Raw genomic sequence first — 25,846 nt, 5'->3', positions numbered from 1 at the left:
AGACACTGGCTGCCTGCAGCTCTAGAGAAAACATAACCATTTCATTTCAAAGTTGTCTAGAGATGTCATTATTTTCTTTCAGATCCTGTAAGTGTTAGTTTAAGTTTACCTTATGGAGAAATTCCATGATAGTCAGGGAGAAATCAAATCACTTTATTTCAGATATATTGATTGATAACCCAATCTATAAAGGCAGGAAAAAGTATGACTGGACTTTCTTTTCTCATGATTAGTTTGTTGCATATAATATTTGAGTAGTAGCCATGTAGTATTTATAACCACCTCTGATTATTTTTGAAGACAAATCCCCAATTTTGTTTCAGTAATAGAGTAGAAACAGAAGATCTTATAGTCTTATTTTAATTTAAAATTAGTTTTACGCTAGAAATAATATCTTCACAATACAGTCTTATTTGTAAAGTAGTTACATGTTGTGCAAGACATAACTATACCAAATTCTTATGACAGAAACTCTTTAAAACCTAGGTTGATTTAGAAATATGATGATTAACATTGTAAATAGTTAATGTTTGTGCCACTGGTGAGTTAAAGATAACTGTTCTAACTGTCCTAATTCCCAAATGGTACAGCGTTGTCTGTAGACTTGTCCAGCCTGGGGCTCATGGGTTACATGTGTACCAGGCTAACTGAGAATGTGGCCCAACAGACTTGTAGATGACACCATGTTGCAGTGTCAGAATGCTGGAAACTGCTGGCTTCATTGTCACCACTCACCCGAATTGATGAAGTCCAGAAAAAAAAATGATTTTTTTTTGACAAGTTAAGGCTAGAATATATTTTAGTAGAGAATTCATGTTACAGTTGTGGTTTTAGAAAGGAAAGATATTAGAGCTACAACCAGAAAGCCATTATAATTTTGAACACCTTTTCTTTTTTTTATGCTTCTTGGGGTAAATACTCAAAGCACCCATAAATTTTCCATGATCCAGATAATAGGAAAGAAATTATACACCTTTGACTAATTCATACCTAGAAATAGAAAACAGATTTTCCTAGCAAAGTCTAAAACCACCTTTAGTTATCATCACACACTAACAGGAGGAAGTTGAGCATTCTCCTTGAGTTAATGAGTATTTGAACACAAAGAAATTTCTACACAGTTTAGTAAACTACCTCTAAAACTTGAACCTCGTCAAGATGAATACCTTAGTTGTTGTTTGTCTTGTTTCCTTTTTATTAAACATCTAATCAAAATAAATATTTATTGCTATACAGTGAAGCATAATAGAGGGATCAAATAAAAATACTAAAGCTACTTTCTGACTTAGCTGAGCAGGAAATAATTTTGTTTTCTGTAAAATTGAGATTAACTCTGAAGCCAGATATGAGAATCTAAAGTGTAAAGGTGATGCTAAAAATGTCCATACTGAATAATTAAAGTGGTTCAAACAATTGATCCCCTTTTCAAACATAGTGGGATTATTGAAATACATTTAATTAAAATTGAACAAATATAGGGAATTATAATCCTGTAAATTTGAGAGTCCCATAATATTTAACAAAATAAAGTCAACTTAGAAGAAAAAGATATTAAGAGCAATTTGTGAGAAGTTTGTTGGATCCGTTCAAGGAAGACAGTACTGAGTTAGCTCATTTTATCCCACTTTAATCCAAGTAGCACCTTTTCCTGTACTTGCTTGTGAACTAAGAAGCCTTGGATTGCTACACATGTTTCATGAACATTGAAGCTTTAAGGTGCCTTCTAAAGTAAACTGTTCCTGTTCCTTGGGAGAAGTCCATTGACACACTTAATGCAGTGTTCCTCAGATCATCTTCCTTCAGGCTCTCATGAGATTTTACAGTTGGAATCTTGAGTCTTTATTTCGGTACTTAAGAGAAGGTTCCAGGAGTGAGACCATTACTTTCTACCTAACATCTCTTCTTTCAGGATTATGATCAGGTCAAGTATGATTTGTTTTTTTTCCCCTCCCGTTGAAGCTTCAAGTTATATAGCTGTACCTGACCCCAGTGTCCTGAAACAAGGCTTCTCTAAGGACCCTTCAACCTGGTCTGTGGATGAAGTGATACAGTTTATGAAACATACAGATCCTCACATATCAGGCCCCCTCGCCGACCTCTTCAGGCAACATGTAATGTATCTTTTGATCCGGTTTTCCTGCTGCCCTAATGCCTTTGAATGACCTCTGTGCAGGCCTTTCAATTTGACACTGAGTTGTATGGATGGTGGGGGAACCCTATCAACTGATCTTTTTCTTTTGTGAGAAAGATTACTTTGCCCAACATTCAGGCCTTAAATGGTAGGTTAATTGCCTGTTCTTTAAATGGGTATCCAAGTATCTAGTACACTAAACAGCTTTAGGATTTCAAGAGGTGGTATTACAGGATTGCCACTCTGATGCAGACCACCCCTTCTTATAATGACAAATACAAGAACCCTCCCCTGACCTGCTCCCTGTTCTACTCTAAGACTACGAGTAGGAGGGGTTGAACTACAGCATATGCCAGAGTGGCCTTCTCGTGATACCCAGTGAAACCAGCAACTCCATTATGATTTGAATACCAAATAATGGGCTTCTATAACATAAATTGTATAATTACAATAATAAAGACTTTTTAAAGAATTTCTTGCGACTGTTAAGCAATGTGTTCACAATATTTTCTAACAAAATTATTGATTTAATATCTGCTGTATACTATTTTATATGTGTGTGTGTGTGTGTGTGTGCGCGCGCGCGCGCGCACTGGGTGCTGGTGCAAATTGCACATGTGTATGTATCTATGGGAATCAGAGGACAATCTCAGGTATCATTTTCAGTAAGGCTATCCAAAATCCTTTGAGACAGGGTCTCTCATTGCGATGTTGGGGCTCATCAACTAGGTTACACTGATTGGCCAGTGCACCCCAGGGATTGTCATGTCTTTACCTCTTCAGTGCTGGGATTAAGTACATGCCACTATGTCTGGCATTTTTACATGGATTCTGGAGGTCCAACTCCAGTCTTCATGCTTTCAACACAAGGGCTTTACTGACTGAGCAGTCCTTCCCAGCCCCAGCCCCTCTTCAGTATTTTAAGTAAATCAATATTTGTTTCAGCACCTAACTAGCTTCAGACAGCTGATTAGCTTTCAACATGAAGATGAAACTGTATAGCATGTTTACAGTTTGCATTGATACTGACATACTCCTTTCCCTTCTCAGAAAGTTAATAACATGAAGTTCACTTCTACTATTCATAGTCTTTAACCATTTGTCATAAATATGTAGTAGTATTTTGTTCAATACACAGTAAAGTCTGATACTTTGGAAATACTGGGTTAAACCTTTTTCTTAAAATTTAGATTGTTTACAAATTATCAAATGATGCTCCATTGTAGAGATCAAATTTTATTAGTTTTCATAGAAATATATTCTGAGAATATATATATATACATACATACATACATAAATATCTGAAATGTACTGTATTTTATACATTCTTATAAGTAAATAACTTAAACTGTGGAAGAATTTTTACTGTAATTTTCTTTTCTCTGTAGGAAATTGATGGGAAAGCTCTGCTACTGCTGAAGAGTGAGCTGATGATGAAATATATGGGGCTGAAACTAGGACCAGCATTAAAACTATGTTACTACATTGAAAAACTTAAAAGTAAAATATAATTGAAAATGTGCAAATTTAGATTAGAGACAATTCTCAGGTATACTGAAAATATTTTACCCTAAAAAGTTTTCTTCTCATCAGTTTTTGTTTTATAAAAGTTTTTATAAAAATGTTTTATCAAAATTGTAGTACAGTTACATTGACAGTGTACTTTTACTCTTTAAACACCATTGAATATGTTTTATTACATACTTATAACTGGCAATTTATTATTTATGTCTTTAATTATTTTTATTGTGTTTACAAGTGTACTTCATGTAGCAAACAGAGGAAAACCTTTTATTTGGATTAGTCTTTATATCTAGAACCAAATACCTAAACCCCAAAGGGGAAAAATGCCAGCAACTTAAGTTCTATTATAAAAACATGAGAATTTTTCCTCAAAAGAGAATTTAAAGATGCACTTAACTCTCAACTCCTTCCCAATTATTTTATATGTCTATTTTACAGTGTTTTGTTCATGATATACTACTACTAGAAAGGGAAGAGCCATATAAATTATTTTCCTTTCTGATGGTGCCCTTGGTGGTGTATTTGTTCATACAAAGGGGGGAAAGCAAGTTTATAAGCTTGCATAAAGTGTTCTTACTAGTCTTTGTTCTTACTAGTATTTTTTTAAACTGTGGGATAGATTAAAGTGAAAAATTTTGTGCAGGAGATGTATATTCTCCCAGAGTGAATTGGATGCAATTGGACAAACTTTATAACTATTTTACAATTTTCTGTATTTTTGCTAAGCTCGAACATTAGACATTCAATTCTGACATCTCTATTTCCAAAATATTTGTGTCCAGATTTTAAAAATGTGTTTTATTTTGTGTTTATTACTCATACAGATACTTGGGCATATTTATATACTATTCTATATCTGTGAGAATACACAAGTAATCTTTTGATTTATTATGGCACTTTACACTGCCACAGAGGTAATAAAGAGCTATATATAGATGTTTATTCTATTAAAAATATGTACATCATTTTGCTATCACCAGTACCTCTCAACTTATTATTCAGGTGATAAGAAACTCTACATAGATTGGCTCCCACACAGGGAAGCTCTCTATCCTATGCAATATTTCTAATTAATTTACTTAGTTCTGAGCCACCAATTCTACTACATATTAAAAGATAACATTAGTTCTGACATCGGGGCTCTATTTTTATAAATGAGAGCTTTCAAAAGAAAATGGTGTTGCATGCCATTACTTTATATAGTGGTGTAATACATTATAAGCTATGAGAATCAGTTATATATGTATTAGCCATTTCTTCTAAATGTCAACAAAATGTTCACCAGGACAAGAATATACATTTTGCTCTTTAGAATACCAAATGTGTTTTATATAACAATGCAAATGTATAAGAGATTACTTCACCTATGTCATTTCTGATACGACTAGATTCTTACTTAAACTTGATCTTCTTGCAAATTGTTTGTATGAAGATGCTATGTCCAGTTGAATGGTCCTCAGGTGTTTATAATACTGTTTTATAAACCAGATTTAAAGAATATAATAAACAACCACAGCAATTAACACCTAAGCCTGAAATTTTGTTTTACTTACCTTCTTTACAGTGTGTTAGTATATGAGCTTGTTAGTCTTGAAAAAAGGGACTTTGAGACTACTTACTAGTGTACTTAAGAGTAAAACTCTGATTTTTCCATACTACAGGAGAGATTTTACTTGAAGTTTTTTGTGTAAATGAAGTAGGTTGAAATTTCTGGAGCTCATTCTGCAGGCTGAAGCTGTCACATCTTATGAAGTCCCCTGAGACTGACCCAATGTGGAACATTGTAGGATATAATATATACATACACAAATGCTCATCATCAGAATACATGGCAGACAATCTTTCTTTCCTTTACATCCTTTGTATTTCAGAATTTCATATGAACAATAAAGTTAGGATACCTTTCTTCAGTGTACCCAAAGTGATCTATTACTCAACTATATCTTCAGCCATTAGTGTTTTCAGTCTCATCTGTATAACTTAAACTGACCTTGAACTCACAATGATTTAGCCTTTGTGGTGAGAGAATTGTATGAGGTATGCTTACTATCCACTTAGAGACTTATTAGTTGATATTATTATTTTATTTTTAAATAAAAAGGTAAAGTGAAGATATGGAGAAATTAGAGCCCTTCTGTATTACTAGTGGAAATTTAAAGTGTAGCTACTGTGTAAAACAATTACTGTATTATATATCATGTCTCAAGAATTTTACAAGTATCAGTATACCATTGCTTAGGATATCAGTATTCCTAACAGTCAAAAGGTAAAAATGAGTATTATCAGATGAATGGAAGAAATGTGAAACACACTGTGTACGTACCTGTGTGTGTTATTTAGTCTTTAAAAGGAATGATATTTTGATACACACTACCAGATGAATTACATTTAGCTAGGCACAAGGAGAAATACTGTATGAATCTACTGAAACTCAGGGGAAATAGAAGTTACCAGGGCATTGTTGAAAAGGGAATGGGGAGGTACTGTTTAATTGCCCCAGAATTTCAGCATGTACTGAAAGAAAAATTCTGGACTCGGATAGTAGTAATGATTGTACATTGTAGATATACTTAATACTCTTTGTATATTTATGGTAGGAAAAGTAGTAAATTTGTGTATACTTATCAAGGTAAATTAGAATAAAAGAAAACAGGGTTGAAGTAATAGATGTGAAATGATATAAAACTTAAAGCATTTTTTCCTTAGCAAATTCTCTCAGGACTCATGTAGAAGAGTTCCATTTTAAAGTTAGGGCTTTCTTAAAATACCTAGGCTGATTATTTCATCAGTCCCTCTTTCAATCCCATGTCTCTTAGCAGCTGTCTTTTGCTTACCAGCAACCAAAAAAAATCAAAATGAATAAATAAATAAATAAAACAACCTCAGAATCAACACAGTAACATACAGGATCAAGTTTCCCTGTTTATATCCCATCTTAAGTGTCTTTTTCCCTCTGTATTACTTTTACTCTCTAAAGACTTATTTTTAAACATTTTTTATAACTCTATACCCTTTCTTCTTAAGCCTACATACATTTTTAAGCACACTGTTACCTGTTTAGAGGTTTTTCCATCTGGACCTCTTTTACTGCATCTCTTTCAACCTTTTTTGACCACATGAACCTTTAAACTGCTAAGTGGCATAGTTAGGACCTCTGCACAGCTTTTGTGGCTGGTTCTGCCCACTACTTGGGTCATGAAAGCCAAGCCTAAAGCCTGGTTGGAGGTTCATTTGACCAGGAACTGCATTCAACCCCCCAGCTCTGGAATGTTGATGCTTGCACTGTGGCAGGCATATTTTACTTAGATTTTTGTTTTATTTTTACTTAATGTACTGGTTGTGCAAGGTCTTGCTGTGAGTCAGAAACTCTTAAAGGAGTTGTGTCTTGTTTTTATAGCTTTCTCGGGCCCTATATAGAAATATGGGCCCATGTTGGAACACCAAAATGTTGTTGGTTGGTTTGTTATTTTTAAACTCTTTACTCTTTGGGAGACCTGCCACCTAGCTCCCAAATAATCACATGGAGACTTACTCTTTCTTATGAATGCCCAGATTTAGCTTGGCTTATTTCTAGTTAGCTTTTCTTAAATTATCCCATCTACCTTTTGCCTCTGGGATTTTACCTTTCTCTATTTCAGTATACCTGTTCTGTCCTTCTTATTTCATGTGTTCTGTCCTTATCTCATCATCTCCTTTTCTTGCTCCTCTTTCTTATTTCTCTATTTATTCTCTCTGTCTGGCAACCCCCCCCCCCCGCCCATTTCTCTCTTGCCTAATGATTGGCTGTTCAGCTCTTTATTATATCAATCAGGTATTTTAGAAACACAAAGTAATACAGTTTCACAGAGTTAAATAAATGCAACACAAAAGAATGCAACACATCTTTGCATCATTAAACAAATGTTCCACAGCATAAACAAATTTAACACATCTTCAACTACTATTCCATAACAGAACTATATTTCTATATCCCACATATATCAGAAGCTTTTCTCACTATTTATAGCAGCTTATCCCTTATAATGATTTGGAATCTCAGGCTCCACATTGTTGTCCATAATCCCCTTGGGCCCTGAGATCTTTCCAGATAGCTATGATACATGTCATGTTTGATCCTCTTGCTGTGGACTGGAGTGGGCAGCCATTCCAGCTGGGATCTGGAAGTTCCAACCCCCATTGAGACTCTGGCAACTGTCACGCCTACAAGGCGGGGTGAGGGGAGGCGCCTGGGGACCCGAGAGCTGGATAGGCCAGCGCTCTCTCTGTGCGTTCTCTGTGCCTGGACGCTGAATGGTGAAGGTGGTGTGCAGAGCTCCGGAGAACACCGCTGGACTGCAATACACCTTCCCCAGACCCTGTGACCTACCTATTACTTAATTTGTGAGTTACGCCATTAAATAAATATCCTTTTAACTACGTGGAGTGGCCAAAATAATTTCTCCAATAGTCAGAGGTGAGGGTGACCCACCCCCCAATGTTATGAGCAAAGGAGATCTGTCCCCATTATTCATCTGACATGTGGTAACATGGACAGAGGAGAGATGGCCTTCCCCTCACCTCCCACCCATCAACACTTGAGACAGGTGGAGGAGCTGGCCCTGGGGTCATTAGAGCAGGAGAGCTGTCCCTACCCCTCACCAACTGCAGTACTCAAGAGAATGGTCCCTGTTGCTTGTCTGGGCAACACAGTAGAGCTGGGCCTAACGGTGCACATGTGGGAGAGCTGACCCTGAGGGCATGAAAGCAGCAGAACTGGCCCACCCCCCACTCATTGCTCCAAGAGGTGAATTAGCCAGGGCACTTCTGGAGAGCTCACCCTGGTGGTGAGGACGGGAGAACTGGTGGGTGGACCCTGCAGCTGCCCAGGCCCAGATCCAGGATTATGATTTGGCCCATCCCAATATCCACTCCATCTATGATCTGCTGGAGTATGCAAAGGGACCTGACCAGCAGACCCAAAGCTACAGGATCTCCACAACAAGGGGAACAACAGGATCTTCAAGAAGAGTCCTCCTGAGGGCCCAGCATTGATAGTGTAGTAGAAACCAGAGACCTCAAACCAGACCAGTCACTCTTGCAATGAACGCTGGCAAATAATGATATATGGACAAAGGGGTTTACTGCGTGACTCACTGTGTCACACTGCAGCTTCCACAATGAGATTTTTATTTTTTCCCTTTTAAAAAAAAAAATCTTTTTTTTCCTCTTAAATTTTGTTTCATTTGGTGGAAGGTGCAAGGGCAGAAAGTGGATGTGAAGGGACAGAAAAATGAATGAGATCAAGATACGTGATGTAAAAGACACAGAATAAATAAAAATAAAATAAAAGTAGCTCTGACTTTGGCTCCAGCCCTAGCTCTTCCAGATGTCTCAAAATCTTTTCATGTTTGTCCACAAAACGAAAAACAATACAAGATTTTTTTTCTAATTACTTCTGACCAATTAGCATAGAAACAACATGTTTCTCTCTCAAAGCCATACATAGTCCCGCTTGTCTCAAGAGAAGCAAGTCTAAGCCTCTTTAATTCTGTTGGACCATTCTGCAAGGGAATTTAATTGTTATAATTTAGAAATGGAAAATTTTAATACCTCTAGGTCCTGATCAACCTGTCTACTTAGTTTTTAAGGTTTTTATCTCTCATGATCAAGGCTAATTAATGTGTCTATGGCTGTTGCCAACGGTTCCAGCCAGGAATGGGATGAGGACAGGCACATCTCCTTTTTTTTTTTTTTTTTCATTGTAGTCAAGGATCCATATTAAAGTGTATTTTCCCTTCTTCCCCATTTTATAGCTATACCTGGGGCAGAATATGTACTCAAATGCATAAAAAGGGGTTTCTCAATTTGGAAAGCATCAGAAGCAGCATATTAATCATGCCCACCAAGTCATATCACGGGCCCAGTAATATTGCTATTGTCCAGATGAGTTAACCCATAAGGCAAAATAGCAGGTATCAGAATAAGAGAAAGTGCCTAGGTTAAAGGTTTTGGATACTAAACAAGTTCCAACCCCCTGTTAAGTCCTCTAATGTTAATATGGGCTGCCCCTAGTCACAATAAGCTTTATGAATCACTGGGCTGACAGTCTGGTTAGTCCCTATCTCTATGTAGTGTAGGGTCTGAGGATCTAAGCATAACCAGCAATCCTGGTTGGGAATGATTAACTAAGTGGTTGACCTTGACAAGAGTATAAGTGACAAGGGATAGGGATGCCTCAGTTTCCTGGACAGCAGGAGAATGGACTGGGGCCCTGGGTGTGTCAAGTATTTTATAGGGGAGAGTTGGTCAGGGCCTTGACACCATTAGAAGATCTTTGTCAGGACCCAAAGTTCTGGGGACCATGAAGAGCAGTTTAATTCTATCCCTAGGGAACCCAAAGCAATGCAAAGTAAAGGTCCTTCCACCTTTCACTGGACTCTAATGAGTGTTTTGTTAGTATGTTGTTGTTGTTGTGTTTGATTTTTTGTTTTTGTCTTTTGAAATAGGGTTTCATTGTATAGCCCTGGCTGTCCTGGAACTCACTCCATAGAATAGGCTGGCCTTGAACTCACATATATCTGTCTGCCTCTGCCTCTCGAGTGCTGGGATACCACCTTGAATGCTTTTGAGCTTGTCTGATCTCAGAAGCTAAGCAGGGTCGGGCCTGGTACTGTTTGTTTGTTTGTTTGTTTTTTAACATTGTTTTTTTTTTTCATCTGCCCAGAATTCTGGGGTCTATATGCATAATGTTTTCAATCTATGTCTAAAGCTTTAGCTATTAATTGAGAGGTTTGGCTATGAAAGCCAGGCCATTGTCAGACCCCATGGCTTGAAGTAGGATACATCAGGGGACCAGTTCCTGGAGGAGCTTTTTAGATACTATTTGAGCAGTTTCAGTTTGGGTGCGGAATGCTTCTACCCACTGGGAAAACGTATTTATAAATTTGTAGGACTCCTAATAATAGGAGCAGGGGCTGTCTCTAATGCTTTGGCAGCCACAGGGAAAGAAAGGCCAAATGCAAAGGAGTTTTGAAACATAGTGTAGGGGAAGAGGGAAAGGAGACAGGACCTTCCCCAAGAGGAGACATGGCCATGTCCCCTCCTCCAGAGAGACCAATGTGCCTATTGCAAGGAGGTGGGACACTGGAAAAACAAGTGCCCAAAGAAACAAGGAGAGGAGGGGACAAAGATCTTAGAGACAGAGGAGCTCAGTGACTGAGGATGCTGGGGCTCATGTCCCCTCCATGAGCCCTGGGCAACCTTAAAGGTGGAGGGGAATCCAGTAGACTTTCTAGTGGACGGACACAGGGTCACAGCACTCTATTCTAAAACAGCCCAAGAGACCCTTGTCTAACAAAAAGACCTGGGTGCAAGGGGCCACTGGGACTGACCTATACTCGTGGACTACCCAAAGAAGCGTGGACTTGGGAATGGGATGGGTAACTCACTCATTTATGGTCATTCCTGGATGCCCATACCCACTCCTGGGTCATGACCTCCTGACAAAAATGGGAGCACAGATCCACTTTGGCCCCGAGGGAGTGCAGGTCCTACATGAAGATGGACCAGTACCTGTTTTAACTGTGGCACTGGAGGAAGAATATAAGCTCTATGCCATGTCCCCTCTAGACATTAACAACAATCTGTTCCTGGAGAGACTATGGGAAGAGATTCCAGAGGTGTGGGTGGAGAAAAACCACATGGGACTGGCTAAATAAACACTGGGCCTCAATTGTGGTGCAACTAAAGGCAAAGCCAGTCTGACCAGAGTCTGCCACTATTCCACACCCCAAGAGGCCAAAATTGGAATAACATCACACATAAATTGACTCTGGAAACAAGGGATACTGGTCCCTTGCTAGTAGGCCTGGAACACTCCCCTCCTCCCAGTGAGAAAGCCCCATTCCAATGACTACTGACCTGTACAAGACTTGCAGGAAATTAACAAAAGGGTAGAGGACATATATCCCACAGCGCACAGTCCATACACTTTATTATGTAGCCTGCTGCCTGAACGGGTTGTTTATACTGTGCTGTATCTCAAGGATGCCTTCCTCAGTCTGCCACTGGCCCCAGTTAGGCAGCCCCTGTTCTTTGAATGGAGAGACTCAGACCATATCTTTAATAGACAGCTGACCTGGACCAGGCTGCCACAAGAATTCAAGAACTCATCCACCATTTTCAATGAGAGAACTCATCCACCATTTTTGATGAGGCCCTTCATGAGGATTTGGATGAGTACAGATTATCTCACCCCCAAATAAATCTCTTGCAGTATATAGATGACCTCCTTATAGTGGCTCCAGATGAGGAAACCTACTATGTGGCAACCACTGACATGCTCAAGGAACATGATCAGATGGGGTACTATGTGTCAGTAAAAAAAGCACAGATTTGCAAGAGAGAGGTGATGTATGTTGGGTACATACTAAAAGGGGCCCAACATATGTTGTCCCAGGTCAGAAAGAGACAATTTTTAACATTCTGACCCCCAAGACTCAGAGACAGATTTTAGAATTCTTGGCATCAGTGGGATTCTGTAGGCCCTGGGTACCAGGATTTACAGAAATTGCTAAGCCCTTCTATGAGGTTACAAGAGGGCAGGAAAACAGCTTGGATTGGACTCCTAAAATGGATGAGGCTTTCCATAAGCTAAAGGAGGCCCTCCTAAAAGCCCTGGCATTGGACCTACAAGATATCTGCAAACCCTTCCACTTATATGTGGATGAAAACAAGGACATAGCTAAAGGGGTATTAACACATACTCTGGGTCCTTGGAAGAGATCAGTGGCCTACTTGTCCAAGAAACTGGACCCAGTAGCCCAAGCATGGCTGGCCTGCCTTCATATCGTGGCAGCCACTGCATTGTTGGTTAAGGTCAAAGACAAAATCACCACAGGACAAGAATTTACCATTACCACTCCACATGCCATTGAGGGGACTCTTAACTGTCCCCCAAATCAATGGATATCCAATGCCTGGTTAGCCCATTACCAGGCACTGCTCCTGAATCTACCCAGGATCCAATACAGCACCTCTTCTGCCCTTAATCTGGCCCCTGTTGCCTGACCCTGACTTGGATATAAACCATGACTGCTCAGTGGTGCTGAGCCAAGTCCAAAGCTTGAGACCGAACCTGACAGACATCCCATGGCCAGACAATGAGATAGTATACTTCACAGTTCGAAACAGCTTCATGCAGAAAAGAATCAGGTATGCAGTTCCTCAGTGGTAACCCTTGACTCCATAAAATGGGCTTCTGCCCTGCCACTGGAGACCTCAGCCTAGTGGGCTGTGGGAGTCTCTGAGCCTAAGTCCCTGTTCAGGGCACCATGTGTGGGAGGCCAGCTCCCACCTTTTCAAGTGTTCCTATGAGGAGGAGAGAGGAATAAGATACTTTTAGATAGATAGCAGAGAGGAGATAGACAGGAACACATGATATCTTCAGAAGGAACCAGATCAAAATCCAACAGCCCCTTCTGTTTATTCAAAGGGGCTTTTTACAATAATGCCAAGGGGTGGGGCAAAAGACCTCCCCCTTGCTAGATCAAAGCATACTGCACAGCCAAGTGCAGCCCCTTCCAAACACATGGTAACCATGCCCATGGTCAAATCATCTCCTTATGCAGCCCTGCTGGGTAAAGTAAGCTCAGATTCTCAGACCCTGAGTAAATTCTCACTAGGAAACCTCTGTGGGTCTCTATAGCTCCCCTTTCTTAATATATTAAAGGGTCCCTCAGACCCCTCAGATAGACTGTGCCTGCCTTATGTCATCTTCTTCAGCTAGACAAGCCTTACCCATCTTCAAGATAAATTTTCTGCCAAGGGTGCTCTGTCTTAGGTTGGAAGCTAGCAAGAAGAACGTTGCCCATCCCTGACTACCAGCATGTAGCAGAGGGCAATACAGAGCCTAACTCAGCTCTGACTCTGGTCCCTACTAAGAGCTTGCAAGTATTTGAAACAACCACAGCAATCCCTATGCCTGCCACACACCCCAGTAAAGGAGTAGAGGCTGATAAAGATGGAATTTCCTTTTTGGATGGGTCTAAGATGTCTATATCAGCCTTAGCTGTGCCAAGCCTTTTTTTAAGTCAATAAACTCTTAATGCAAATGCATCAAATAAATCAATAAACTCCTGATGCAACTGCATCAAACTTAGACTCACTTAGCTGCACCAAACCATGGTTCATTAATATCAGCAAATTAACATAATTCTAGTATGAATATTTCTATACATATTTACAATTCTTACATTCAAAAGCAAACTCTCTATAGGACTACTTTACAAACTTTAGCAAATATCTAAAAGAGATCTCTTAACAGAACTATTTACATTTTCTTCCAATAAGACAGAGAGTATGTGAATTGTGAGTCACCATAGTTAAAATTGTAGGTGAACTCAAAATTGTTTCATTTCTGAAGTTTGAAGTTCAGAGTCAGTCCCAAAGTTCAACTGACAATTTGAAACCAGAGCCTAATTTGTCAGTGGCTGTAGAGTCTTTGTATCCAGCTCCCTTGACCCCAGGATTCAGAGAGTGCTGCTGCTAGGGGGCTGTAATACTCAGGAAGACATTGCTCCCCAGCCTCCAGCCACCTTCCCAGCTGGGCCTTCCCAGCTATTCCAGAACTGGCAAAAGTGCACCCAGTAGTGGACAGTCACTGGCTAGGGGGTGGTCTCTTTACCCAAATTCATTGAAGTTCCCCTGTATGCAAAAATTCAACTGAGTTCAAACAAACTTTGCTGAAACTTCATTCCCAGCTACAGCAGCACGTTATGACAGTCTTTCGTAGGGTGAAGGTGGTTGCTATGGTAACTGAACTGCTACAGAGCTCTTTGTAAAGTTGTCTGCTCTGTTAGCAAATAGAAACTGTGTGATTTTAGCTGCTAAAAGGGATAGATCCCTATTTGTCCCTGTTCAGGCTTTTACAATCCCATTCCTGAGGCCCAAGGTCTCAACTGCCTCTCACCCCAGGGGCTCAAGATTCCTTCAGCTGCTATGAGCCGTAGCTCTCAAGCAGCCCTGGCTCCAGGAGGAAACCCAGCCACTATGAGCTACAGTTCTCAAGCAGTCCTTCTGGGTCTTGGAAGAAACCCAGCCATGGCCAATCATAGCCATTGCACCACCTTAGTTTCCTGCTTTCCCCAGACTGCAGGATGGAACATGAATAGCAGGAACATTGGTTTGTCAGCAGCTACAGTGTCATCAGAGCTGATATTTCTCTGTTCCATGCACCATACCAAATGCTCAGGCAAACATTGAGCTTCATTTGGTGACTGAGGGTACAATTCCCCCCTCTTAATTTTTTGAAACTGCATCTTAAGACTGCCATGACCATGAGCTCTTTCAATGATACCTTGTCCTTGATAGACTTTTATTAGCTTAGTGGATCCCTCTTTTGCATCTCTGGCACAACCCAGGTTCTTTTTTTGCCCTTAATCTTTTTCTACACCAAAAGCAACTTCCTGGTGTACCGACAGCTTTCTCTTGCCATAAGCCCGAAAGGGTCTCAAAGTGACCTGACAAATGGCAATAACATTTAATTGCCTCCTGACAGGCAAGCTTTAGTCAGCTGCTTCTAGTCCCTGGGAGGTAAGCAAAGTTTGTAAAACAGTGGTGTTTCGACTGGCATTTTGGGCTGTACTGGCAGGGAACCATTTTTAACTCCTTACGTTGTTTAAAAGGAATTGGAACATGCACTCACACTGTATTACCCTGGGCATCTTGCTGTTCAATTATGTGGAACATTTGAAAGCCTTGCACCTCTTCTCCTCTGCTACACGGGAGGTTTCTGTCCTCTCTGAGCTCTCCTTAAAACACCTATGTTACCATTTGACAGGTGTATCACCCCAATCAAACTCCCCACCTGGCACCATCTGATGAGAATCCTTGAAACAAGAGCCTTTTTAGAGAGTTCCCCTCCTGATAGATCCCTTTTTGTCCGTGCTTGTCCCCTCCCCCAAGATACAGAGTTCCTGATGCTGCTGCCACGCCTCAGGTCCTACACTGAGTGCCATGCTCTTCTCTCACAGCCCAGCCAGGCATTCTACAGTAACTGTGCCTCCTCCGCCCCTCTGCTAGCTGCTTTTCTAATACTGGCTTGAAGGGGAGACACAGGTTAGCAATGAAGGTTTGCCATATTCTGGGAGGTTTTTGTGCCAAAGCAATTATGGACAACCTTCCCAGTTGAGTCAAATTCCACCCCTACAGAAGGAAGAGAGATCTGAGGAGTTTCCAGTTTTTGCAAAAGAGAAATTGCTAAGTTTCTCGAGACCTTTAGTTCTTCCCTTGTCTCATCCCAAGACTTCTGTTCCGTAAACTCAGATTCATGTCCAAGAGGGAACTGACCCTGATTGAACAATGTTGTAAAAGCATTCTCATCTAGAGGCACTGTCAGCAGAGTGGAGGGTTTTGTCTTGTCCACATCTGACTCAGGGAAAATTCCCCCACTGGTGCTCAAGGCGTAAATCTAAGCTGTCCTGAATTTATGCCCACAAGCCAAAAACTTCTACAGAATTTTTTCTGTCCCATGTTCCTCATAATGTTGTTGCATTTCAACTCTGGTTCTCTGCCAGGAGTCTGCATCCAGAGTCCCATAGTCAGAGAACCAAGGACACAGTTCCTCTACAAACTCCAAGAACTTCAGTACTTGTTGCTGTTCTACCTTAACTCCCCAAGTTTTCAAACTTTCTACAAGTGAATATTCAAACATCTGCCTACTATTTCCATGCCCCATATTGCTGTGAGATAATGCTTTTATACATTGGTTTAATAAAATGCTGACTGGTCAATAGCCAGACAGGAATTATAGGCAGGATAAGCAGACAAGGAGAATTCTGGGAAGAGGAAGGCTGACTCAGGAGTCACCAGCCAGACACAGAGGAAGCAAGATGACAAGACAGAAGTGAGAAAAGGTGCCAAGCCACGTGGCTAAACATAGATAAGAATTATGGGTTAAATTAAATGTAAGAGCTAGTCAGTAATAAGCCTGAACTAATGGCCTAGCAGTTATTAATATAAGCCTCTGAATGATGATTTTTTTTCTTTTCTTCTTTTTTTTTTTTTTTTTTTTTTTTTTGGTTTTCGAGACAGGGTTTCTCTGTGTAGCTTTGCACCTTTCCTGGAACTCGCTTTGGAGACCAGGCTGGCCTTGAACTCACAGAGATCTACCTGCCTCTGCCTCACAAGTGCTGGGATTAAAGGCATGCGCCACCACCGCCCGGCTGAATGATGATTTATAAGTGGCTGTGGTACCACGGGACTGAATAGGACCAGAGAAAACCTCCTGACTACATTCCTAAGTCTACAGTGACTGCTTGTTCCCAGATGCTCTTTTCTGTGTGCCAGGTCAGCACTAGGGAAATTCTACTCTTATCCTAAGTTTCTTCCTACACAATATTCCTATACCTAAGCTCTTTATTTTTTCCTAATTTAATAGATAGTAATTAAGAGAGCAAGCAAGAAAGAAACCTAGACAAAGAGATACTTGCTGCAGCCTAATCTTTTCTATATACAGTTTTTGCTCCCAAAGAATAAAATACTACCACCTAACCTTTTCATAATTCATAACCGGACATACTCAACTGCTTCTGTAGGATTTCCCTATTCTCACTTATCTATCCTCTGCACCCAAGTCCCTAGTGCCATCTGTGAGAGGCCAGCTCCCACCTTTTAAATGGGTTCCTATGAGGAGGAGAGAGAAATAAACTTTTAGATAGAAAGATAGCAGAGAGGAGATAGACAGAAACATAGGATAGCTTTAGGAGGACCTGGATCAAAATCTACCAGCCCCTGCAGACTTAGCAGTGTAGTCAGGAGGTTTTCTCTGGTCCTATTCAGTCCCGTGGTACCACGGCCACTTATAAAAATCATCATTCAAAGGCTTATATTAATTATAACTGCTAGGCCATTAGTTCAGGCTTATTACTGACTAGCTCTGTTTATTCAAAGGGGCTTTTTATAACAATGCCAAGGAGCAGGGCAAAAGACCTTGCTAGATCAAAGCACACTGCACAGCCAAGTGCAGACCCTTCCAAACACCTGGTAACCATTCCCATGGCCAAATAATCTCCTTATGCAGCCAGCCCTGCTGGGTAAAGCAAGCTCAGATTCTCTGACCCTGAGTAAGTTCTCACTAGGAAACCTCTGTGGGTCTCTATAGTGGGCCAAATTGATTGTCCTGACCCAGGCCCTTAAGATGGCCCAAAATTTTCACACATAGCTGGTATGCCTTTTCCATGGCTCATGTTCATGGACTCATTTATATAGAGAGAGGGTTACTTATAGAAAAAGGGAAAAGTATTAAAAACAAGGATGAAATCCTGGCTTTACTAGAGGCAATTTGGCTACCTCTTAAGATATCTTTCATTCACTTCCCAGGGCACCAAAGGGGGTCAGATGACAGGACCAAGGGAAATAGGTGAGGCTGCTAAAGACACTGCCCTGAGGAGTGTCACGACTACCCTGATAACCATAGTTCCCTTGGAACTTCCTTCAGCCCCTTATTATATCCCAGAAGGCAAGCAGGAGCAGGAGAAATGTCAAGGACTTTACAGAAAAGATAGATGGCTCCATGCAGCAGATGGTTGCATAGTCCTTCCTTTGGATTTTGCTAAACAATTTATTCATCAGATATGCCTAAATACCTACTTAGGACACAGAAAGCTTAAAGAACTGTTGAGAAATGCCGACTACAAGATCATTCACCTATGCCCCTAGTAGATCTCACACTTCCCTAGTTATGAGGCAGTAAATCACCTGACTACAAGATAAGGGACCCCAGGGACCAGGCTGCATGGATGGAGACAAGGTGCCAAGTGGGAGATAGATTTATGGAAATCAAACTGAGTTTGTATGGGTATAAATATCTCCTAGTCTTCATAGATATATTCCCATGTTTGGAAGAGGCATTCCCCATTAAGAAAGAAACAGCTAACATACAGGTCAAGAAGATGCTAGAAGAGTTTGTTCCCAGGTATGGACTACCTACACTACTAGGATCCTACAATGGACCTGCATTCATCTCTCAGGTAATACCACAGTCACTTATTAAGATTATGGGGACATATAAATCCAGTTACTCTAAACCTGATAGAAGAGAAAATAGGAAGTAGTCTTGGATGGATTGGCACCAGAGATCACTTCCTAAATATAACACCAGTAGCACAGACACTGAGAGAAACAATTAATAAATGGGATCTATTGAAATTGAGAATCTTTTGTAGGGCAAAGGACACGGTCAATAAGACAAAACAACCACCTACAAAATGGGAAAAGATCTTCACCAACCTCACATCTGACAGAAGGCTGATCTCCAGAATATATAAAGAACTCAAGAAACTAGACATCAAATACCCAACAGTCCAATTAAAAATTGGGCTATAGAGCTAAACAGAGAATTCTCAACAAAGAAGCTCAAATGGCTGAAAGACATTTAAGGAATTGATCAACATCCTTAATCATCAGGGAAATGCAAATCAAAACAACTCTGAGATACCACCTTACGCCTGTCAGAATGGCTAAGATCATAAACACTGAAGACAGCTTATGTTGGAGAGGATGTGGAGCAAGAACACTCCTACACTGTTGGTGGGAATGCAAACTTGTACAGCCACTTTGGAAATCAATATGGCGCTTTCTTAGAAAATTGGGAATCAACCTCCCTCAAGACCCAGCTATACCACTCTTGGGCATATACCCAAGGAATGCTCAATCATACCACAAGGACACATGCTCAACTATGTTCATAGCAGCATTATTTGTAATAGCCAGAACCTGGAAACAACCTAGATGCCCTTCAACTGAAGAATGGATAAATAAAATGTGGTACATATACACAATGGAGTACTACTCAGCAGAGAAAAACAATGACATCGTGAGGTTTGCAGGCAAATGGATGGAACTAGAAAATATCATCCTGAGTGAGGTAACCCAGACTCAGAAAGACAAATATGGTATGTTCCCACTCATAAGTGGATACTAGATGTAAAGCAAAGGATAACCAGACTGCAATTCACAACTCCAGGGAGGCTACCTATTAAAGAGGACCCTAAGAAAGACACAGGGATCACCCAGCGACAGAGAAATGAATGAGATCTACATGAGCAAACTGGGGGTGAGGGGGGTAATGGAGGGCAAGAGTTCGGGGAAAGCAATCTTAGGAGAGCGGGAGGTCCCAGCTAGATCAGGATCAGAGTGGGAGAACAAGGAAAGAGATACCATGATAAATGAAGACCCTATGAAGCAGAGTGCTAGAGAGGTACCCAGAAATCCACAAAGATACTTCCAATATAGACTACTGGCAGTGGTCAAGAGAGTGCCTGAACTGACCTACTCTGGTGATCAGATGGCCAAGCATCCTAAATGTCATGATAGAACTCTCATCCAATGACTGATGGAAGCAGATGCAGAGATCCATGGCCAAACCCCAGTTGGAGCTCCAGGAGTCCAACCAGTGAGAGAGAGGAGGGATTATATCAGCAAGAGATATTGAGACCATGATTGGAAAAGGCACAGGAACAAATATCCAAACTAGCAGAAACACATGAACTGTGAACCAATAGCTGAGGAGCCCTCATGGAACTGAACCAGGCCCTCTGGAAAAGTGAGACAGTTGATGAGCTTGAACTGTTTAGGAGGCCCCCAGGCAGTGGGACTGGGACCTGTCCTTGGTGCATGAGCTGGCTTTTTTAAACCTAGGGCCTATGCTGAGACACTTTGCTCAGTCTTGGTGCAGGGAGAAGGGGACTTTATCTGCCTCAACTGAATGTACCAGGCTGAGCTGACTCCCCAGGGGAGGAGACCTTGCCTTGGAGGAGGTGGGAATGGGAGTGGATTGGTGGGGAGGCTGAGGGTTGGGAGGAGGGAGCACAGGCGAATCTGTGGCTGATGTGTAAAATTAAATTAATTATAAAATAAAAATATTTATTTTTTTGGGGGGGGACAGATTAGAAACTCCATTGTGCATACTGTCCCCAAAGTTCTGGCAGGGTAGAATGAATGGATCTGACTTAAAGGAGACTTTAACTAAACTAACCCTAGAAACTGGTGGTGACTGGATGGCCTTCCTTTCCTATGCCCTATATAAGACAAGGAACACCCCTTATACTCAGGGCCTGACCCCATTTGAGAAACTTTATGGCAGGCTCCATCCCCTTCTGCCTAACCTCTAATCTGAGATTTTTGTATAATTTGACCAGAAAAGCTTCCTGAAATCCTTGCAATCCCTACATAGGGTCCAGAAACAGCTCTGGTCTGATATATGCCAGAACTATGAATCAGCTCCCCCTCCTAACCCTCATTGCTTTGAACCAGGTGATGAAGTCTGGGTTAAGAGACACAATCACAAGACACTTGAGCCTCATTGGAAAGGCCCTCACACGGTGATCCTGACAACACCCATGGCTATCAAAGTTGACAGTATAAAGATTTGGATTCACCACTCCCATGTTAAATCTGCAGGATGAGAGACAACCCAACAGTCGAGCCACAGCCATGAGAGGGACAGACTCTCAAGCCAGCATGAGACATCAAGATAGAGAGTCCAGTGACATCCCTGAGACCCATTAAAACTGAGACTCACACACTCCTAATCCTCCTTGTTGTGGCCACATCTTGAGATACCCCTGAGCAAAACCATCACAGAGCTGATATCGGATGTAAAACATACTGGGGTTTATTGATAACAAGCAAGCTCGGGCTTGGTCTTGGTCTGCATCCAACATCTGACATAGCAGGTGGAGGAAGATGACCCTGAGCTCTCAGAGTGAGGGGTTTTTAAAGGGAAAAGCTCAAGTAGGGTGTTACAAGCCTGGGCATCATATGGATGGGTGAGGGTATGTAACCTTTGAATTTACTGGTTGGGGGTTACAGTTATCATTTTTGGGCAGGCCTGGACAATCCCAGGCTCTGTCCTTGGGATGCCATGGGGGCTGGCTAGCCTAGCACATACTGACTATGGGGGCTAACTCAGTGGCCCAGGCTCTGTCCTTGACCTGCCATGGAGGCTGGCTGGCCTCACATGTTCACATTGACCCATGCATGTAGTTCTAAGTTGGTGAGGGGTCCCAGATAGTAAACAACTGGCTGAACCTTGAGCAGTCAGAGTACATGCAGAAAGAGAGCTACTGCAAGGACTATGTCATAGCCCTCCCAGAAACTGCTTGCTTAAGTCTCAGGAAACTGAATTTGAGGCCTGATCTCTGAGAGGAGACTGAGCAGCCTGTTATGGCATCTGCTTGGTCTTTTCATTGCCCCTTTGAGTCGCATATCATCTCCAGTCTTGGAGGTATTACTTTTTGGTAAAAGACTTTATCACCAGGGTAGTAGATTAGTTTGGATACTAATTTGACCAGAACATAAGAGTTTTCCTATTATCAATGGCAAAGTGAGCTTCCCCTTATTCGGATTTTGCCATCTGCAAGTGTGTCATGGGTTTGGTTCAGGGGCTGATATTGTGATTCTAGCATCCTCAGTTTAGTGGTACCCAGACAGGAATTATCATTTAGTTAAGACATCAATGACATAAGAGCCAACAGTAGTTAGCAGAAGCACAAGGGCCAAAAGCCTTGTGATGGTTTACAGAGTTCCTTATCCTGAGCAAACTCAGAAATGAGAATGGGGACCAGATATTACTTTATCCCAGGTTCCCTATGGTAAGAAATTCCCTTTTGATCTAACATTCCGGGAGGGGGGAGGGTGACATTTTCACTTCTGTAATTACTTCCTGCTGACATTGAGATGTTGTTGTCAGGGTCCTGGAAAGCCAAAATGCTAGTCAAAGGCAAGGAGGGAACATTTTATTGACCATCTGAAGAGATAGCATTTATATTGGCTGGATTGGTCCATATCAGCTTTCACCAAGTTCAGAGCTTGTCAGCAAATGATGCTTGGATGTGTCATTCAGCAAAGTGGAAACCTGTTGAGACAGATATATAGGAACAGGAGTTAAAATTTATGAACTTATTTTGAATTTTCAGACCCATAGTCTCAGTAATTGTAGTATTATCAATTTGCATTGAAATCCATATTGTGTTTTCTATTTAGAAAGCCAGGTATAGATTGGACTGAAATGTCTTTGGCCCTATGAAAAGCACCTGTAAGTCTATATTCAGGACCTATTTCTCTCTCTCTCTCTCTCTCTCTCTCTCTCTCTCTCTCTCTCTTAAGAGACTTAGTAGTTTTAATTAATTAATGCATTGATTAATCAATAAGGTGGCTGCAACCTTGTGGAAGACTCTGGTTGACTGATGTTACTAAGCTGACAAAGCTACAGCTAGCCTAGTCATCAATGCCATCAGAGACCTGAGAAGGATACATTGTTCCTGAGTGCAGACTTCCAAATCTATTAAAAAAATGACAGACTGTCCGTTACTCAGACAGCTATCACCCCAGGCTCCTGTAATCTTCATAGCTTTAGCAGGATAGACGTCAGGACAGCATCAGTCTTGGCTGCTGGGCCCATAACATGAAATTTTCCTTGTGGAGGAGCAATTCTGGGAAAGATTGACTTTATCTTGTCAGTGTCTCATTTGCCCCTTCTGATCTGGATCCCTGGCAGCAGGTGTTGAGTTGGGGCATCTTGCCCAGTGGTCGGTGTTGTCCGCAATTCAGGTGGCATCTTCTTGTCATTGTTCCATATCTTCTTTGGAGACCTTGGGAGTCATTACTAGGAGCTGCAAGTCTCTGGTTGCTATAGCAAGCTTTTTATTAAATAATTTAAATGCCATATTCATCAGATATTTGACGGTTTTGAGAACTGTTATCTATTAAATATATCTGAGCCAAAAAAATCTAGACCTAATCTTGAAAACATCTCTAAGTTTGGTAATAATAATCATGCTAATTTCTAATCCTGTAGATATATTAGTCAAATGTACCTCTCAGGTTCTGTTTTTTTCTTATTTAAATGGCTTATAATTAAATAGGAGTTAACAGTTTATGCTTTAAACTAGTATCTGGAAAGCCAGATGACTAGTATTAACTTGTGTTCCTTAACACAAAGGACATGCAAACTCAGACATTCAACACCAAACATACATGTGGCCACATTTTCATACATACCTGCAGAATAGGCAGACATTTTTTAAACTATGAACATTTGGAGTCTCAATGTAACAGCAGAATAGCAAGAAAAAGAAATCTGAAACATTTTATTTTTCATATACCTCAAGTCAATTATTTTTATTATTACTTAAGCCTTTTTATCCTCAAACCTTTATAACTTATATTTTACATACTTTTTTCTTTTCAAAACATTTTTTTTATATTTTTATACCTAAAACCTTTACATGTTACACCCTACATAAACTTTACTTATACTCAAACCTCACAACTTACTTAAACTTTAAAGTTCCACATTTTATACTTTAAACTACTTCCTCAGACCCAAAATATAACATACTCAAACCCTCATGACATGCTTAAACCTTCAAATTTTTGCATATTAAACTGCTTCCTCAAACCAAAAAATGATTTATTTAAACTTTGATCCTCATATTTCAGGCCTTCATATTTTCATAAAAACATTATATCTTAAAACATCTTTTTTATTTAATTTATTGAGCTATACTCTACTTGGAATTTGATAGTTATTTTCCCTTTATCTTAACCAATAATAATTTGTAACCAATTCTCTTAAATGATGGCAAGTATTTGTAACCCACTGAACTCAAATGACCAAAACCCATGTAAATTTTTCTTTTTCTGTAGAAACAAAAGCATAATTTTCCCAATATATAATGTATCTTGGACTGGTAATTCAACATTTTTTTTTCTTTTCAAGCAATATCAGGACAGAGAAGGGTTAACAAGAGAAGATGCTGGCTGGAAGAAGAGACCTTGAAGCTATCACAGTGAGGAACTTGGCTTAGTAAGGAAGAGAGGGGGAGCAGTGGGCATAGAGTGTGTGTCCTTGGCTGCCAGTGTTCCTGAAAAAAAGTTTTTGTTAACTCCTCTGATTAAAGTCAGATTCTCTGTTCAGTGTTCACACAGTTTTTGTCAATTGCAAGCAGTCAATTCACCATTGCCCTGCCCATAGCTCCTGTCTCTACCCGCCTCTACAGAGAGCATGCACCCCAACCCTCTGTGAGAGCTGCTGACTAGCTGCAGGCCTGATAGCATGAGAATTATGGAGGGAGGGAGGTGGCTCTTGCTGTGCCTCTCTCTTCTTCTCTTCCAGAAAAATGAGGGATGTTAGTAGACAGAAACAAATAACATTTACACAGACAATCCAAGTACCGGTACATCAGCGCTGAGATGATGACCTCACTCACAGCTAGCAAGACCCATCTAACAGATGGCCTCTCTTGCAGTACACAAGCCCCACCTGGCAGGAGCTACCTGCTTATCAGTCAGGGGGACCCAGTTCCCTCTATTGTGGGCGGTGGCTTGCACATCCTTCCAGTGGGCTAGGCAAAGGTCTAGGGGAGAAGAGGGGGACTATCCCATAGCATCTGTCACAGTCAACAATGAGAACAGTTAACATACTACACACTAGACCAAGAGCACATGAACAAACTTTGCCCTAACGAGACCACCAACAAAGCTCCAAGAACAATGATGGCCTGATGTGCTCTGGGGGAGGGGGTGACCCTCCAGGCTCAATCACACCAAAAAAACATCCAGACTCGAGGATCTCTGTCCTTGATGAAACAGACATTAGGGGGCTTCCACATCCCCATCAATCAGACTGACACTGGAAGCTTCCACATCCCCATTAAACAGACATGCACCAGGCGCTTCCACATCCCCGTCAGTAAGATATACACCTAGGGCTTCTACATCCCCACCCCCAGGGCTTAGAATGTCCCCTGAGACCCCTGTGATCCCGGCTCACCAACTTGTCCACTGGCTGCCTGCCACAGACACTGTCCCTTACAAGATCACATCACAGACCTTAGCGTGCCTCAGAAAATGAACATACAGAGTCACACAAAGACAGGGACAAAGACACACAGAATCTTACCAGCTGGTTAGGAACCCCTCGGATCAGGGTCTGGGTGTCACGGAGGATCCTGGACAAGCCCCCAAATGTTGTTTCCACGTCATGAGACCCCTGAGCAAGACCACCACAGAGCCGATACCTGATGTAAAACATACTGGGGTTTATTGATAACAAGCAAGCTTGGGCTTGGTCTGTGTCCAACATCCAACATAGCAGGTGGAGGAGGATGAACCTGAGCTCTCAGGGTGAGGGGTTTTTAAAGGGGAAAA

The 25,846-nt window shown here is 41.1% G+C and overlaps 1 protein-coding gene across 11 annotated transcripts in view; it reads left to right on the top strand.

Annotated features, from left to right (window-relative positions):
- The window catches only part of Scml2 (Scm polycomb group protein like 2), a 124,185-nt gene extending 119,005 nt beyond the window's left edge, over positions 1-5,180 (top strand). For 10 of the 11 annotated variants that reach the window (XM_037198894.1, XM_037198898.1, XM_037198897.1 and 7 more), the window contains 2 exons: positions 1,960-2,111; positions 3,520-5,180. In XM_037198894.1, coding sequence (XP_037054789.1) covers positions 1,960-2,111; positions 3,520-3,642 — 275 coding nt within the window. In that variant the 3' untranslated portion in view covers positions 3,643-5,180. The remainder of the gene's footprint in view (positions 1-1,959; positions 2,112-3,519) is intronic. The other variant, XM_037198901.1, reaches the window with a different exon arrangement.
- Positions 5,181-25,846: the final 20,666 nt, after the last annotated feature.

This window comes from Peromyscus leucopus, chromosome X (assembly GCF_004664715.2).
Source record: "Peromyscus leucopus breed LL Stock chromosome X, UCI_PerLeu_2.1, whole genome shotgun sequence".
NCBI classification, from domain to species: Eukaryota; Metazoa; Chordata; class Mammalia; order Rodentia; family Cricetidae; genus Peromyscus; species Peromyscus leucopus.
This window is presented reverse-complemented; position numbering and strand designations above follow the sequence as displayed.